The sequence below is a fragment of the Emys orbicularis genome, chromosome 3, assembly GCF_028017835.1.
Source record: "Emys orbicularis isolate rEmyOrb1 chromosome 3, rEmyOrb1.hap1, whole genome shotgun sequence".
Classification (NCBI taxonomy): Eukaryota; Metazoa; Chordata; order Testudines; family Emydidae; genus Emys; species Emys orbicularis.
Genome location: NC_088685.1, coordinates 104,651,049 through 104,666,573, shown reverse-complemented (window position 1 = coordinate 104,666,573; position 15,525 = coordinate 104,651,049). Strand labels below are relative to the sequence as shown.

Sequence of the window (15,525 nt, the reverse complement as noted above, 5' to 3'; positions counted from 1 at the left end):
GTACCATCGGCTCAAACCCCGTGTCCGGGCCCTGGTGCGGTGCCGGTGGCTCGGTGCCCGAGGACTGATCTTGGTGCCGAGGCGGGGATGCCGAGTGGACTTGGGATGCCCCTGCTACAGAACGGGGTCTCGCAGGTGCGGGCGCTTGGGGCCACGGTGCCCATTGGCACCACTGTCCTTGCAATGGCGCCCCTTGCCACTGGCCTGTATGGGGTCCTAGCAGATCCACTGGCTCTTGAGGGGCAATGCGGCCCGGGGAGGGACGGCTGGGAGCCGAGGCTGAGGTCATCGATGAACGTATGGTGTCGTACGAGCGGCTGGACCGGTCCTGGCCATGTCGGCGCCGACCTCGGGATTTGGACCTCGACGATGACGACATGTATATGTCAGAGGTACTGTCTCTGGAATCCCTCCGGCGATCGTGGCTACGACGCCTCGGTGCCGGTGCCATTCGGGATGCACTCCGAGTATGGCATCTGTCTCGGTGAACACTCGAATATGAGTGGCGGTGCCGACGCCGTCGAGAGCTACGCCTATCACTCCGACTGGAAGAGGAGCGTCGACGCCTTCTATCACGGTGCCTGTGGCCCCTCCGGGCAGTGGAGGCCTCCAGAGAGTCGCTCCCAGGCGACCCGGCCAACGGGCTACGGGAAGGCCCTTCGGAACGGGCAGGCATCTTCGCCTTGGTTTCCCTTTCATAAGCACAGGTGTGAACGCAGATGGGAGCACGGGGCTCTACATTTTTGATATTTACCAATCTACCAGTTTTCAGAATCTGAAATAGTCTAATATTTTACTCATTTCTTATAGTTCATCCAGTAACTAAGTTTCTGCCTGCGAGGTTTGGTTTTGGATGAGGGAGGGAATAACTAGATCTAGCAGGCATCCAGTTTGGTTAAAAACAACATGTCATAACTTTGAAAATGATGAATATTAACTCATGTTTGTAAAACACTGAAGACAAAAGTGCCGCAGCACATAGCGCTACATAAATATTATATGTAAGGAGATTAGATTTGTGCTTTGATATACAGTATCAACAAAATGTGGCTCAAGCTTTTTTCTACAAATTCTCATTGGTAACAATGAAGTTAAGCATCTCATGTATAGCACAGTAACTCAGCATTTACTTAAATTATATTAAATTCAACATGGGGAAAAGGTAGTTAGCACCTCTCAATATCACACCCTTAGTAAATTAAACTGAGAACATGAGAAAATGCAGTGCAATGTACATTGTGCAGATGCATGTTACATACGCTGCACCCATGAACTACATCTCCAAAGTTACTGACTGATGAATCTGATTATGTGTTCATGTTATCTGGAGTTTAGAACAGTGGCCTGGGAATCAGTGCTAATATGTACTATTTCTGACTCTGCCGCTGATTGGCAGTATGACTCTTGTCAAGTCATACCCTCTCTCAATTTAACAACAGTGGATCCAAAATTAAATGATAGGAATTTATTATGTTGGGAAGCTATTAAACCTTCTAACAGATAATTTAATTTTTAAAACAAAAGGAAAGAATTTCATAATATGGATATCCCCAGATACCACAGCAATGGATGCAACATAAATATCTAGAGAGAGAGAGATAAAGGAAAGCACTTTCAGAACAGGACATAGGAGATTTAGCCACTCACTCCCAGGAAACTCTCATAGAATTTGCATGTCTAAATTCTCATGTCCTGCTTGAAAATAGATGGATCAAAGTTTGTGTGGTGATTGAGATATTAAAGATTAATGCACATTTTCTTGCACATTTATGTGTTCAGAGAAAATCATTCCATGTATCATGCTTGCAAATCTTCTAACTGTAGTTTCCTGCACATGTGTGTTGTTAAACATCTGTCAACTTGACAACCATTTTGTATAAATGAGAAATGACTGCTGTTGATGATTGAGCTTTATCACACATATGGCAGGATACTTCTGTAAGGCATTCTTTGCCCTGATATATTGCATAAGCTAGTAGATTCCCTCTGCCCAAATTTACCAGTCACATCTGTATCTTGAAAGTTTCTTACTAAAAGAGGAACCAACGCCAAGCAAGACAAAGAATTTGCTGATACACACGTCACTCCAAGAATTCTCCTGACAAAGTTCCCACACCCAATTTAATTACTTCCCTACTGTAAAAACACTTTCCATCTGCATTTATTGTAATAGTTTCAAATCCAAAACCAACACACTATAAAGCTAGCTAAATAAATGAATGATATTGGCCTTAAGTCCCAAGCCAGCAGCCATTCGGTAAGGCAATGTGTCTCCAGCATTCATTTTTATGCTGATGTTTCATTTTATGTGCAATGTTTTCACTTAAGACTTATTTGAGAAGAATTACCTTACTCCAGGCTTAAAAACTTTGTGGGCTATAGCAGTGCCCTCTAGCGCCACTCTTGTCAAAGGTCTGTCAGTGATTCCATTCTAAGATCACAGTTGCATCGTATATCAAACTCTGGCATAAAAACTTGCTTCTAGCTATATACACAGCATTACAAACTCTCGGGCCAGGAGCATTTCCTTTTATTTAAACTAGATCTGGTTTAAAATACATTTCCTTAAATAAGGGGGGGGGACAAAAAATATATACTTTTTGTTCAAAATTTTCCTTTTTTCAGTAAATGAAATCTTACCAGATTTACAGTTTGATCGTTCACAGTGTGGGTCACTTTTGCAGTTGGGAGAAAAAAATATTCTATAGATTTATTTTATTTAGTATAACAATCATCGTAACAACCATTCAACAGAAAGTTCACAATGGAGTAAGTATTATGAAAGCATACTGGGTCATGAAGTGCCCTTAGACTTGTTACAATACAAGGCCCTGATCCAGCAAAGCACTTGAGCATGTGCATAACTTTTCACACGTTTAGAGTCCCACAGGGGACGACTCACATGCTTAAAGTTACGCTCATGCTCAAGTGCTTTGCTGAATCAGGACCCTAATGCTACTGAAAGTACTTGTAAAGAGCTGTGAGGTTTTTAAAACTGAAACTTAATTTTCAATCAAAAATACCAGGCCAGGGTGTGAAGGGGAGGACAACATTTATATTAGATTATTATTAAATAAGGATCAAAGGTTCAAACCAGCTCCCATTGAAGTCCATAGCAAAATTCCCATGGACTTCAATGGAAGTAAGATCAGGCCTCATAGTCTGTGCTCAATTATGAGTACAACTCCTACTGAACCCAATGAAAGCTGTGCATGTGCAACTGAATAATGTGAAAAGCAAATCAAAGAAATTCTGACATACTGTACAGGACTATTCACAACTATTCTATTGTCCATAAGTATTACTGTGTCCCAACCAGTCAGAGGTCTTGCATACATTAAAGCTGCAATACCCAGACATAAGCATAGTAAAGTTTCAGTCATTTTTAATTTCTTAGCTTTTTTGTGTTTCTTTAGGTTTATACTGTGTTTTTCTTTTCGTGATTAAACTTTCTTTTTCCCTGTGAAATTGAAATATAGCTCTTGTAAACAGAAATAAGACACAATGACAGCCTATAAAATGTTTCACTCCACAAATCTTAGACAAAACAATGCCCTGTGTCTTAAGAATTTAATAACCACCAATAATGTACATGCTGGATGGCACATTTGCAGTAATTATTGCATCACTTGTCCAAAATATAGGCAGGGATAGTGACCCCATTTAAGTTACATTGATTTCCTTTTCTACTTACATATAAAATTAGGAAACAATGCATTTTAATACATACTTTTTGAGGAGTGTATGGGATTTTCCCAATATATGAACATTAGCACATTTTGCACAAGTAAACATTTAAAAAAAAATCACGGTAAAAGAATTTTTACCCAAATAAAAACTGATCTGCTGGCACTGAAAGTAAATGGCAATACTAAATGAATGGCAACAATCATAGGTGCAGAAAGGGATGAAAAAAGAAAAAATAATTGATCTAGAGACTTTACTACAATATTTATTGTTTTAAATGTGATTCTCTTCTAAATTGAAGGTGATAAATCACTATTAATACACTATCAAAACTCTCTCCACCCCCTGTCCATTCCCAATCTCAATTCTTATCAGCAACTGCAAAAAACAATACCACCTCTGGGATGAAATACATTTAAAAGTAATCTAGCCAGACTTATTAACTCTTTGCAATACTAATCTCTCATGCCTTTTGCTATATAGCTTCAGTATTGCTTCATATCACCATGTTCTTCTCATTAAGTATTTACTTTAGTTACTGTACCTGGAATTCTGAGCCTCTGAAACATCTGATTCTGTGCACGTTTTCTTTACCTGCAAAAGCAAAATGATTGCCAGTTACTCTCATATGAAAACACAACTTCCTCACTCATAGTTCACGCACTTATATCGCTTAAAGTGGATACAGCTCTGCTCACCATGATATCTATAAAATACTTCCCGCATTTTACAGCAGCAGTATGCAGTACTAAACAGTGTGTTTCATTATTATCCCATGAACAGCTGCCAACTGCACTTCCCTAGACTCCATTAGTATGTAAAATGTTCAACTAAAATAGCTTGGGAGTAGTCTAACTAGGAACAAAGAAACCAAAGAACCAGGTTTCCCACTTAGAAACTAGAAAGCCATACTGTTCTCAGTTCAGTAAAGAAATGTTTTCCCAATTGATATTGCTTCTGTTTCCTGCTAAAGCTCACAATAATAAACACCAGATTCTGGGGCAAAGTGCAGTGTTAGCTAAATAATTCATACATTAATTTTCATTTTCTGAACCCGGTAACTATATGTTGAATGTATTTTCATAATGTGCCAATGAAGTTTACATATCATGTACACATTTTTCACACATATCCACAATATACAATTATATATACTCTAGTTCAACCTTCAGATCCATCTTTGTGATATACTGCTGTTAGCCAGCGAAAGGAGAAAAAACCCCACCTCCAACTAAAAATATAAACTACTCTTTTCCAGGCCCTTTATGGTGTTGGGGTCCTCTGGAGTGGTGCAATTTGCACCTTTTGGTAATTTAAATTTCAGGCACTTTCAGTAAGACAAACATTTTGTTGAACGTTCAAGCTAATGACTTGGTTGCGATATCAAAATTCCTTCCATTAAGACCAGCTAAATTCATTTACAGACACTCAGGCTTACTTAGTATCACTTCTACTTACTGCACACTCCCCCTGTTACCAATAAATATTCAAATTCTGAGCATTTACAATTACAGTACCTTGATCAAAGGGTTCTTCTATTGTCAAATCCTCCTTTTGTTATACTGTCTTAAAAAGAATGTCTGTGACAGTTAGGGTGGGATTTTCAAAACTATTCAACACTGCCGAACTTTTCCCGTCAAAGTCAACAGCAAAACTCCAACAGAATTCAATGGGAGTAGAGGTAGGCCAATATTGAGCACTTTTAAAAATGCCAACTTTCAAGACTTTGAATGGATACCTAGCAACACTACTCAAAGATGGGTAAGTACAAGAATGACTCTAGAGAGCCATTTTTACTCTTGTGTAATTTCTGGATCTTAAAGAATAATCATGCTACCTACAATGTAAATTGTATAGAGTACTGTTCAGTAGCAATAATGGAAATTTTCTTTCGGTGCTAATTTTAACAGCACATTTACCGTAATAGATGACAGCTACAAATAATCATAAAAACAAAATAAAACCAAATTAAAAAAAAATCTGATTCAATATGTGTTTTGTTTTATTTTTGCCATAAATCTCACTCCAGCAAACATGAATATCTGCTTAGTCATCTTGCTTAATTCTCAATGTGGGATTTTTTTCAAACTGCAAAAAGAACAACAGGTTTTGTAATAAGGTAATGCAATGAAAATCTGCAATAAGAGTAGTTGTGCAGCTTAAAAAGTGAAGAAAGTTCTTGCATAGCAAAATGAGATGGTTAGGGCTTTGGAAACATTCAGATAAAGATACCACTGCAAAGGCCTGTTTCTTTATTAAAGAAACATTAGATAAGGAATGTGAGCAAGGACTGGGAGGGGTGGGGCTGAGGGGTTAGGAGTGTGGGAGGGGGCTCTGGGCTGGGGCAGGGGGTTGGGGTGTGGGAGAGGGTGAGGGTTCTGGCTAGGAGTGCGGGCTCCGGGGTGGGGCCATAAATGAGGGGTACGGAGTGTGGGAGGGGGGATGAGGGGTGTGGGCTCTGGGCGGTGCTTACCTCAGCCAGCTCCCAGAAGCAGCCAGCATGTCCCCTCTCCGGCTCCTAGGCACAGGGATGGCCACGGGGCTCTGCACACTGCCCTCGCCCACAGGCGCCGCCCCCACAGCTCCCATTCATGGCCAATGGGAGCTGCGGAGCCAGCGCTCAGGGCAGGGGCAGTGTGTGGATCCCCCATGGCACCCCTGCACTTAGGAGCCGGAGGGAAATGCTGGCTGCCTTAGCCCCGCTGCACCGCTAACCGGACTCTTAACAGTCCAGTCAGTGGTGCTGTTTTCAATTCCAGTTGAAAACTGGACGCCTAGCTATCCTAGATAGCAGTAGAAGTCCACAATGTACATGTACAAATACATTTCATGAAATATCCAAATTACAGGAGATTTTTTCAGAGATAAATTCAAAATAGTTAAAAAACTGAAATGTCACTAATCTTTTTTCTTGATAGGAAGACTTTTCTTTCATAAACAGAGTATCTCACTAAACAGGTATAAAATTTTCTTGGTAGGAAAAGGATCCCTCCACTTTGCATATAAAATGAATGCATATTTCAAAATATTAAATTTACTTAGTTTAGTAACTTATTGGTAAAAAAATTCCCAATTAAACTACTCACACTGGCATTCCTAAACTTGTACTCAGTTGCAAGCCATCTGCTGAGATCTCCTTATCATTTGTATTAACTATCACTTATACAGTATTTTTCCATTCCTAAGTCTTTAAATGGTTATCATCAATGGATCAATAGTACTAGTAAACGCAATATCATGTCCTTTGGTGGGCAGAACTACTACTTGCACAGGAGTGAAAGGATAAATAACTTATGCTCTAAGACTATCTGAATTCAGTGCTGTGGATATAGACAATAAACACATATTACAGAGTAACTCAAAGCATTAAAATATTGTGATATTCCTTTGCAGTGTACGTTAAAAATTATAAAACACTAGTTTACCATAAAAAGAGTGACAGAAAAAGACTGTTTTTAGCTGTTATACCTTTGCCAAACTTTAACTATTTGCGATAAATGTTTCCATGCTGTGTGTCCGCTTCAGGCTGACTTTTTAGAAAGTCTGAATTAAAATGGTCCAGCTAGTTTTAAACATGAGATTTGGGAAAATATCGTTGCCTGCGGATGGTCAATATAAACAAACTGTCTTGCGGCCTGCCAGTGGATTACCCTGACGGGCGCGTGTGGCCCGTGGGCCACAGGTTGCCCACCACTGCTATAGAGTCTCCATGCTTTGGAGCAGGTACATGAAATTTGGCAGGGGGCTTGCTCTGGTGCCAGTGATGGGCTGGGCCTTTTGCCATTCCTGTGAAAACCTGTGCAAAATTGCTCAAGTTATAAGCCTCTGAAAAAATTCACTTTGCATATGGTCAGCAGAGACTTATTAGAGTCTGGCAGCTAAATTCTCTGAAGATTCCACCTGCACTGATCATGTTCCACCCCAAAGTGGCAGGGGCTGAGCAGAACTTTCCCTATAATTCCTCCTCCTGGTGATGCCAAGCACAGGGACTGAAAGCAGGGAGACACACACTCTCTCTCTCTCAAATCTTCCCTTATATGAATTCAGGAGGCATGGAAGAAGAGGAGAAATCAGCTTGACTCAGATGGAGGGAGCTGAGGAATTGGGGGGAAGGGGAAACAGGGAAAATAGGAACAGAGAGGAAGAGAGGGTTGCAGGCGCTAGAGGGCAGGGGTATATAGGTGCAGACCGAGAGGGAGCCAGTAGGTGGGGGAATGGAGGAAGATAGGAGCAGAAGGGGAAGGAGCAGTAGTCAGGGGCTGGCAAATGGATAGGGGAATAGGGAGGGGGACAGGAGCTGGGAAGATGGGGTATGGGTTTGGATAGGAGCAGAGGAGGAGGGGACAGGAGCTTGGTGGGTGGGAAGGAGCAGAAGGGTGGTGGTGGCAGGAAAAGGGGGGCAGGGTGGATTGACTTAAATCCCAGTATTTTCATCATCATTTAACACAGCAAGCAGGAAACCTTGATTTAAATAATCAATTTTAATCTCGTTTTGCATTTGTACTCCTTAGTTATTTTCATATAAAAAGATGATTCTCAGTGGCTAGTAACCATTAAAACATGTTGATTTACAACTAAATATAGTATTTACACTGAATTTGGTGCTTCTTTTTGCTAACCTGAGGATACACTATCTATACATATTTATTTGAGCAACTGTATAGCTTAACTTACATTTATTCAGATTCTTAATTTTTACATTTTTATTATGGTAGAAAATGGTGACTGATGCATTTATTTACTAGATGGCAATTAATTAATTTGTGATTTATATCAAGCTCTATTTGGATGGAAATTTAATTAAAAATGCACAAAACGGCATTCAATTATTTTTTAATAAATAAAACTACTTAAATGTGCTGGATGCATAAGGAAAAAAGTTTATCAAAACTAACTGATTTATTAAACAAAAGAAATATTATCTGTAGTTACTGAACTGAAGTGAGTTTTTCTAGTCACCATGTTCTTCAAGGTTTTAGACCTAGTAGAGCTCATCCTCTCACACCCAATTTTTATTCATAGACTGAAAGAAGAAAACAAGCTTTCCTGCTTTTTTTGACTCCCAATTGGCTTCTTAAACTTTGAACGAACTAGTCTTTGAACTGAATTAACAGAATAAACTAAAATGAAGAACATACTCTCTCTGTAACTGGAGAACAGGCTACTGCTCAGAACAGCGGGTTTAGCACTGTAATAAATTCTGGTTTCAGATTATTAGCCAGCGATTTCCGCCAGGTCAGTGGTTTGACTTTCTTTAAAACTTGGCAGCAAATATATAAAACTTAATTTTTTTTTGCATTTAATGTAAATATTTTTAATAGATTATAAATGTAGGCCCTAACATAGGTTGTCAATTTCAAATTTAATTTTATATAAGTTTATTTTTTAAGATGAACTTTATAGTTAAATTTTAAAATATCTGATTTATTTGATTTTTTTCCTACACCTGATCGGGGTGGGAGTAGATAGGAGGAGAGGGGGATGGGAGTAGGCTGGGACACAACCACTAGCGAACACTCTTCTTCAAAACCTGGAACTGAACCCAGGAGTCCTGAGTCTCTATACTTCTCTGCTGCCTGCAGTATCTTACGGCACGTCTTCACTACCCGCCGGATCGGCGGGTAGCAATCGGTCTATCGGGGATCGACTTACCGCGTCTAGTGAAGACGCGATAAAATCAATCCCTGATGGCTCTACCGTCGACTCCGGAAATCCACCGTGGCAAGAGGCGGTAGCGGAGTCGACGGCGGCGCGGCAGCGGTCGACTTGCCGCCGTCCTCACAGCCAGGTAAGTCGACCTAAAATACGCCACTTCAGCTACGCTATTCACGTAGCTGAAGTTGCGTATCTTAGGTCGACCCCCCGCTGTAGTGTAGACCTAGCCTGAGACTTGCAAAGTATGTGTCTCATGCTCCCCCCAGTGGATGGTTCCCACAAGTGGCTGGTCACGGGCTACTATTGCTATCAGTTATTTTGTTACATCAACTGGTAGTGGTGTTTGCTGTAGATCTAAATCCCCCAATCCTGTTGATGCCTCAAGTTGGGGGTCAATACATGACAGAATATCTGTTTTCTCAAGGTTTTTTTTTTTATTTTTTTTGGTGAGTTTTTCATTTCAATTAGGAAATTACATTAAAAAAACTATCTTAAAACAACATTTAAGGTTGCAAAGTCAAACACTCAAACTGTTGGAAATACCAGAATTAAGATTGCCTGTATCATACAGTCTTTAAATATATGATCACATACTATTTTTTTCCAGAGAATTGCTGTCTCATTCAGTGCACAGGATGAACCAAATTATGGGAAAGAATAAAGGTTGTATAATAAATTACTGGTAAGCTCATTTCTTGCATAACTAGGAAGGTATGTAAAGAATGGAGCGGGGGACTGCAGGAACAGAAAGAATGGCCTTTGCAGATGAAAGCTACCCAGGATAATTTCATTTTATCCTCGTCTCTGTCACAGAGTTTCTATGGGATACTGAGCAATTCACTTAAAGCAAAATGTTAACAGTTGGCCACTAATTGTTGTGTACCTCATTTTCTGAATGCTCAAAGAGAGGCCCCTGGAGCTAGATTTGCAGAAGCACGGAGTACTCACAGCCACAACTGAAAGTCAATTGGGGGCTGTATTTCAAACATATGAAGTGGTATAACAATGCTAAGTACTCTGGAAAATGAGGGCTTAGGTGTTTCAAGTCGGATACCCAAAATGGGGCCTTAATTTTGGTAGGGGCCTCTATGCACTACCATATTATAAACCAATTACCGGTAATCAAAATATTAATAACTTCTTGACCTACAAAAAACACACTAGAGCTAATTTGAATGCATAATTCATAAGGCTAACAGCACACTGAAAATGTTTTGCAGTTTAGAATATGCTTTTCAAATTTAGATTAGGAACATAAATGTTTCATTAAGATATGAAGCAGGAGGAAAGTGATCCCATAGTTGGGACCTTTCTTCCAGATGATGTCATGGTATCCTCTCACACAGAAGTTACCCCTCCAGGGGAGGGGACCCATTATTAGGAAGAGACAGGTAATAGTAATGGGGGATTTGATTATTAGAAATATATAGTTGGGTTTGTGATGGCCAGAAGAGCTGCATGATGAACTGGCTGCTGAGTGTGAAGGTTTCAGACCTCTCAAGACATCTAGATAGATTTACGTGAAGTGCTGGTTGTCGTGGTATACATAGGAAAGAGGTCCTGGAGGCCAAGTTTAGGCTGTTAGGTAAGAGATTAAAGTGCAATACCTTCAAGGTAGCATTCTGTGAAGTGCTTCTAGTTCTACAATTAGGGCCAGTTAGAAAGGCAGAACTGCAGGGTTTCGATGTGTGAATGAGATGATAGTACTGGGAAGAAGGATTTAGGTCAGGGGTCGACAGGGATTTACATAAGCGGCAGCCAACAAGTCCCTGTGGCCCACACTGCTTCACGCAGCTCCCATTGGCTGGAAATGGTGAATCGTCACCACTGGGAGCCGTGGACAGTCAACGTAAACAAAATGTCTTGTGACCCGCCAGTGGATTACCCTGATGGGCTGCGTGCCGAAGGTTACCGACCCCTGATTTAAGTTTGTTAGGCACTGGGGAATCTTTTGGGAAAGGAGGGACATATACAGAAAGAAAGAATGGGCTCCACATAAACCAAAATGGAACCAGATTGCTGGCATGTAAAATTAAAAAAGGTCGTTAGAGGAGTTTTTAAACAAAGGGTTGGGGAAAGACAACAGGTGTGGAGAAACACACGTTTCAGAAGGAGACATCCCTTAAAGGAGGATTTATTAAAGGGGATACTCTAGATTCTAGTAAAGAAGAGAGGACAGAAGTTGATAAAGTACAGGTAGGAACTGAACAGAAACAGTCAAACAAAAAAAGAGTCCTATTCTGCAGACAATTAAATTTTGCAAATGTTATAATTGTATACAAATGCTAGAAGTATAAATACTCAGATGGGTGAACTTGAGTTCCTGGTATTAAATGAGGATATTGCTACAATTAACTTGGGTGAAAGATGGCACTCAATAGGATATGGCAATACCAGGGTACAAAAAATATAGGAACAACAAAGTAGGTCGCACTGGTGGGGGAGTGGCACTATATGTGAAGGAAAGCATAGAGTCAAATACTGTGTAGTGGAAATCTTAAATGAATCTGTACCATAAAATCTCTATGGATAGAAATTCCATGCTTGAATAATAAGAGTATAGCAATAGGAATATACTACTGACCATCTGACCAGAATGGTGACAGTGACTGTGAAATCCTCAGGGAGATTAGAGAAGCTACAAAAACAGAAAACCCAATAACAATGGGGGATTTCAACTATCCCCATATTGTCACCTCAGAATGGGATGCAGAGATAAAACTTCTAGTCACCATTAATACCTCATGGAGCAGCTAGTGCTGTAGAGCCCACAAGGGGAGAGGCAATTCTTGATTTAGTCCTCTGTGGAGCACAGGATCTGGCCCAAGAGGTGAACATAGCAGAACCTCTCGGTAATAGTGACCACAATAAAATTAAATGTATCCTCCTTGGGGGAAGGGGAGGGAGAATACCAAAGAAACCCACAAAAATGGTTAACTACCTTTCGTAACTGTTGTTTTTTGAGATGTGTTGCTCATGTCCATTCCATTCTAGGTGTGTGCACGCTCACGTGCACAGTTGTTGGAGACTTTTGCCTTAGCGGTATCTGTAGGGTCAGCTGCAGCGTTCCCTTCAGTGTCGCGCTCATGTGTCAGTATATCAGGTACTGCTGGCCCCACGCCCTCTCAGTTCCTTCTTGCTGGCAACTCCAAAAGAGGGGCAGGAGGGTGGGTAATGAAATGGACATGAGCAACACATCTCGAAGAACAGTTATGAAAGATAAGTAACCGTTTTTTCTTCTTCAAGTGCTTGCTCATGTTAATTCCATTCTACATGACTCACAAGCAGAATCCCTGGAGGTGGGCTCGGAGTTCACAGATGAATGGCTTCCAACACCGCTCTACTGAAGCCAGCATCATCTCAGGCTTGCTGGGTAAGTGCATAGTGAGACGTGAACGTATGCATCGACAACCAGGTGGTGGCCCTGAAGATGTCAGAAATTGGCACATGGGCCAGGAAGGCCACCGCCGAGGCTTGAGTTCTAGTCAGGTGGGCGGTTACAACTGCCAGTGAAGGCACCTTGCCTGATCATAGCAGAAACGGATGCAGACTGTGATCCAGGAAGAAATTCTCTGGGCGGACACTGGATGACCTATCTGACACCTTGACAAACAACTGAGTCAACTATGGAATGGCTTCGTATGAGGAGAGATTAATAAAACTGGGACATTTCAGCTTGGAAAAGAGACGACTAATGGGGGGATATGATAGAGGTCTAATAAAATCATGACTGGTATGGAGAAAGTAAATAAGGAAGTGTTATTTACCCCTTCACAGAACACAAGAACTAGTGGTCACCAAATGAAATTAATACAGAACAGGTTCAAAACAAACAAAAGGAAGTATTTTTTTCACACAACGCACCGTCAATCTGTGTAACTCTTTGCCAATTCCAGAGGATGTTGTGAAGGCCAAGATTATAACAGTGTTCAAAAAAGAACTAGATAAGTTCAATAGAGGATAGGTCCAGGAACGGCTAATAGTCAGAATGGGCAGGGATTGTGTCTCTAGCCTCTGTTTGCCAGAAGCTGGGAATGGGTGACAGGGGATGGATCACTTGATGATTGCCTGTTCTGTTCATTGCCTCTGTGGCATCTGGCATTGGTCACTGTCAGAAGACAGAATACTGGGCTAGATGGACCTTTGGTCTGACCCAGTATGGCTGCTCTTATGTTCTTGCAAAACAGTTTGGTCCTCTCGGTGTAGAAGGCTAGCGCCCTCCTGACATCCAGAGAGTGCAGCCTATGCTCCTCCTCTGACTTATGAGGCTTTGGGAAGAAGACTGGCAGAAATATGTCCTGGCTCCTGTGAAACTGCAAAACCGCTTTGGGCAGGAAAGCCAGATGTGGTCGCAATTGGACCTTGTCCTTGAAGAACACCGTATAGGGCGGCTCCGATGTAAGCACCCTTATCTTGGAGAGCCTTTGGGCAGAAGTTATTGCTACCAGGAACACCACCTTCCAGGAGAGCAGAAGGGAACAGGATTCCAAGGGCCTGAATGGGGCCCTCATGAGTCGCACAAGCACCAGATTCAGGTCCCACAGGGGGACAGGATCCTGTACTTGAGGGCAGAGCCACTCCAGGCCTTTCAAGAATCGGACCATCATGCTATGTGCAAAGACCAACCTGCCCTGGAATGGAGGGTGAAAGGCTGATATAGCGGCCCAGTGGACCTTAATTGAGGAAAGGGACAAACCTTGGAGGTTGAGATGCATAAGGTAGTCCAGGATCAGCTGCAGCGAGGCCTGCTCAGGCCTAACTTCGTGGGCTGAGTCCTAGCACATAAAACATTTCCAGTGGCCACATCGGTTGCTCTCATGGAGGGCTTCCTACTTCCCAGTAGGACCTGTTGAACTTGGGCCGAACATTCCTATTCCTCAGCACGAAGCAACCAAGCTGTGAGGTGCAGCACCACCAAATTTGGGTGCAGCAACCGGCCATGGTTCTGTGAAAGGAGATCTGGCCAGAGGGCAGTGGCATTGGGGTTGCCACTGACAGATCCATGAGCGTGCTGAATCAGTGCTGGTGCGGCCAAGCTGGGGCTATCAGGATGACCGTGACCTTGTCCTGCCTAATCTTCATGAGAACTCTGAAAAGCAATGGTACTGGCAGGAAAGCGTACACCAGAGCCCCCTACCAAGGAAGCAGAAAGGCGTCCAACAGGGAGCCCCTGTCAACCCCCGAAATGAGCAGAACCGGTGGCACTTCCTGTTCTGGCGAGTTGTGAACAAGCCAACCTGGGGAAACCCCCACCTTCGGAAGACCTGGTTGACCACATCGAGTGGAGAGACCACTTGTGGCGAGACGAGAAGGGTCTGCTGAGGTGATCCACCAGTAGGTTCCTGGTTCTGGGGAAATAGGCTGCCACGGAGATGAATGGCATGCTGCATGCAGAAGTCCAATAGACTGAGCACTTCCTGGCAAAGGGCTGATGACCTGGCTCTGCCCTGCTTGTTGATATAAAACATCACGGTGATGTCCTTCAGGACTTAAATCACTTTGCCTTGCAACTGGGGCCAAAAAGCCTGGCAGGCCAGGCAGACCACCCTGAACTCCCTGACATTTATGTGGAGGGAGCGGTCAATCCCTGACCAGCGGCCCTGTGTACCGAGCTCGCCCAGGTGGGCTCCCCAGCCTAGGTCCGAGGGTTCGGACACCAGAATCAGCGACGGGGACAGGGCCGCGAAGGGGACTCCCTGCACCAGCAATGCAAGGTCTGGACACCATGCCAGTGACACCCGGATGTGGTCTGGCACCTTGATTACCAGGTCCAGGTCGTGCCTGTTGGGGATGCAGACCGACCCCAACCATGCCTGCAGCAGCTAGAGGTGGAGCCGGGCATGATGGACCACATAAGTACAAGCAGCCATGTGGTCTAGCAGCCTTAGACAAGTGCAGGCAGTGGTGAGTGGATGACCCTTCACACGGGAGATTACATCCAACATGGCTTGGAAATAGGACTCCGAAAGGAATGCCCTGGCCCGTGTGGAATCGAGAACTGCCCCGATAAACTCTATCCATTGCACTGGTACGAGGGTTGACTTATGCTCGCTCACTAACAGGCCCAGGTCACGGCATGTGGACCACACCAGATCGAGGCTGCTCGGCATGTGATACTGCGATCTGCCCTTGATGAGCCAATCATCAAGATAAGGATAGACTTGGACCCCCGATGTCTCAAGT

At 42.8% G+C, this 15,525-nt stretch overlaps 1 protein-coding gene across 1 annotated transcript in view; it reads right to left on the bottom strand.

The window, feature by feature from the left end:
• The window catches only part of EYA4 (EYA transcriptional coactivator and phosphatase 4), a 217,248-nt gene that overhangs the window by 90,959 nt on the left and 110,764 nt on the right, over nt 1–15,525 (bottom strand). Inside the window, exon 2 of the mRNA XM_065400311.1 lies at nt 4,232–4,281. Within this exon, the coding sequence (XP_065256383.1) occupies nt 4,232–4,281 (50 nt within the window). The remainder of the gene's footprint in view (nt 1–4,231; nt 4,282–15,525) is intronic.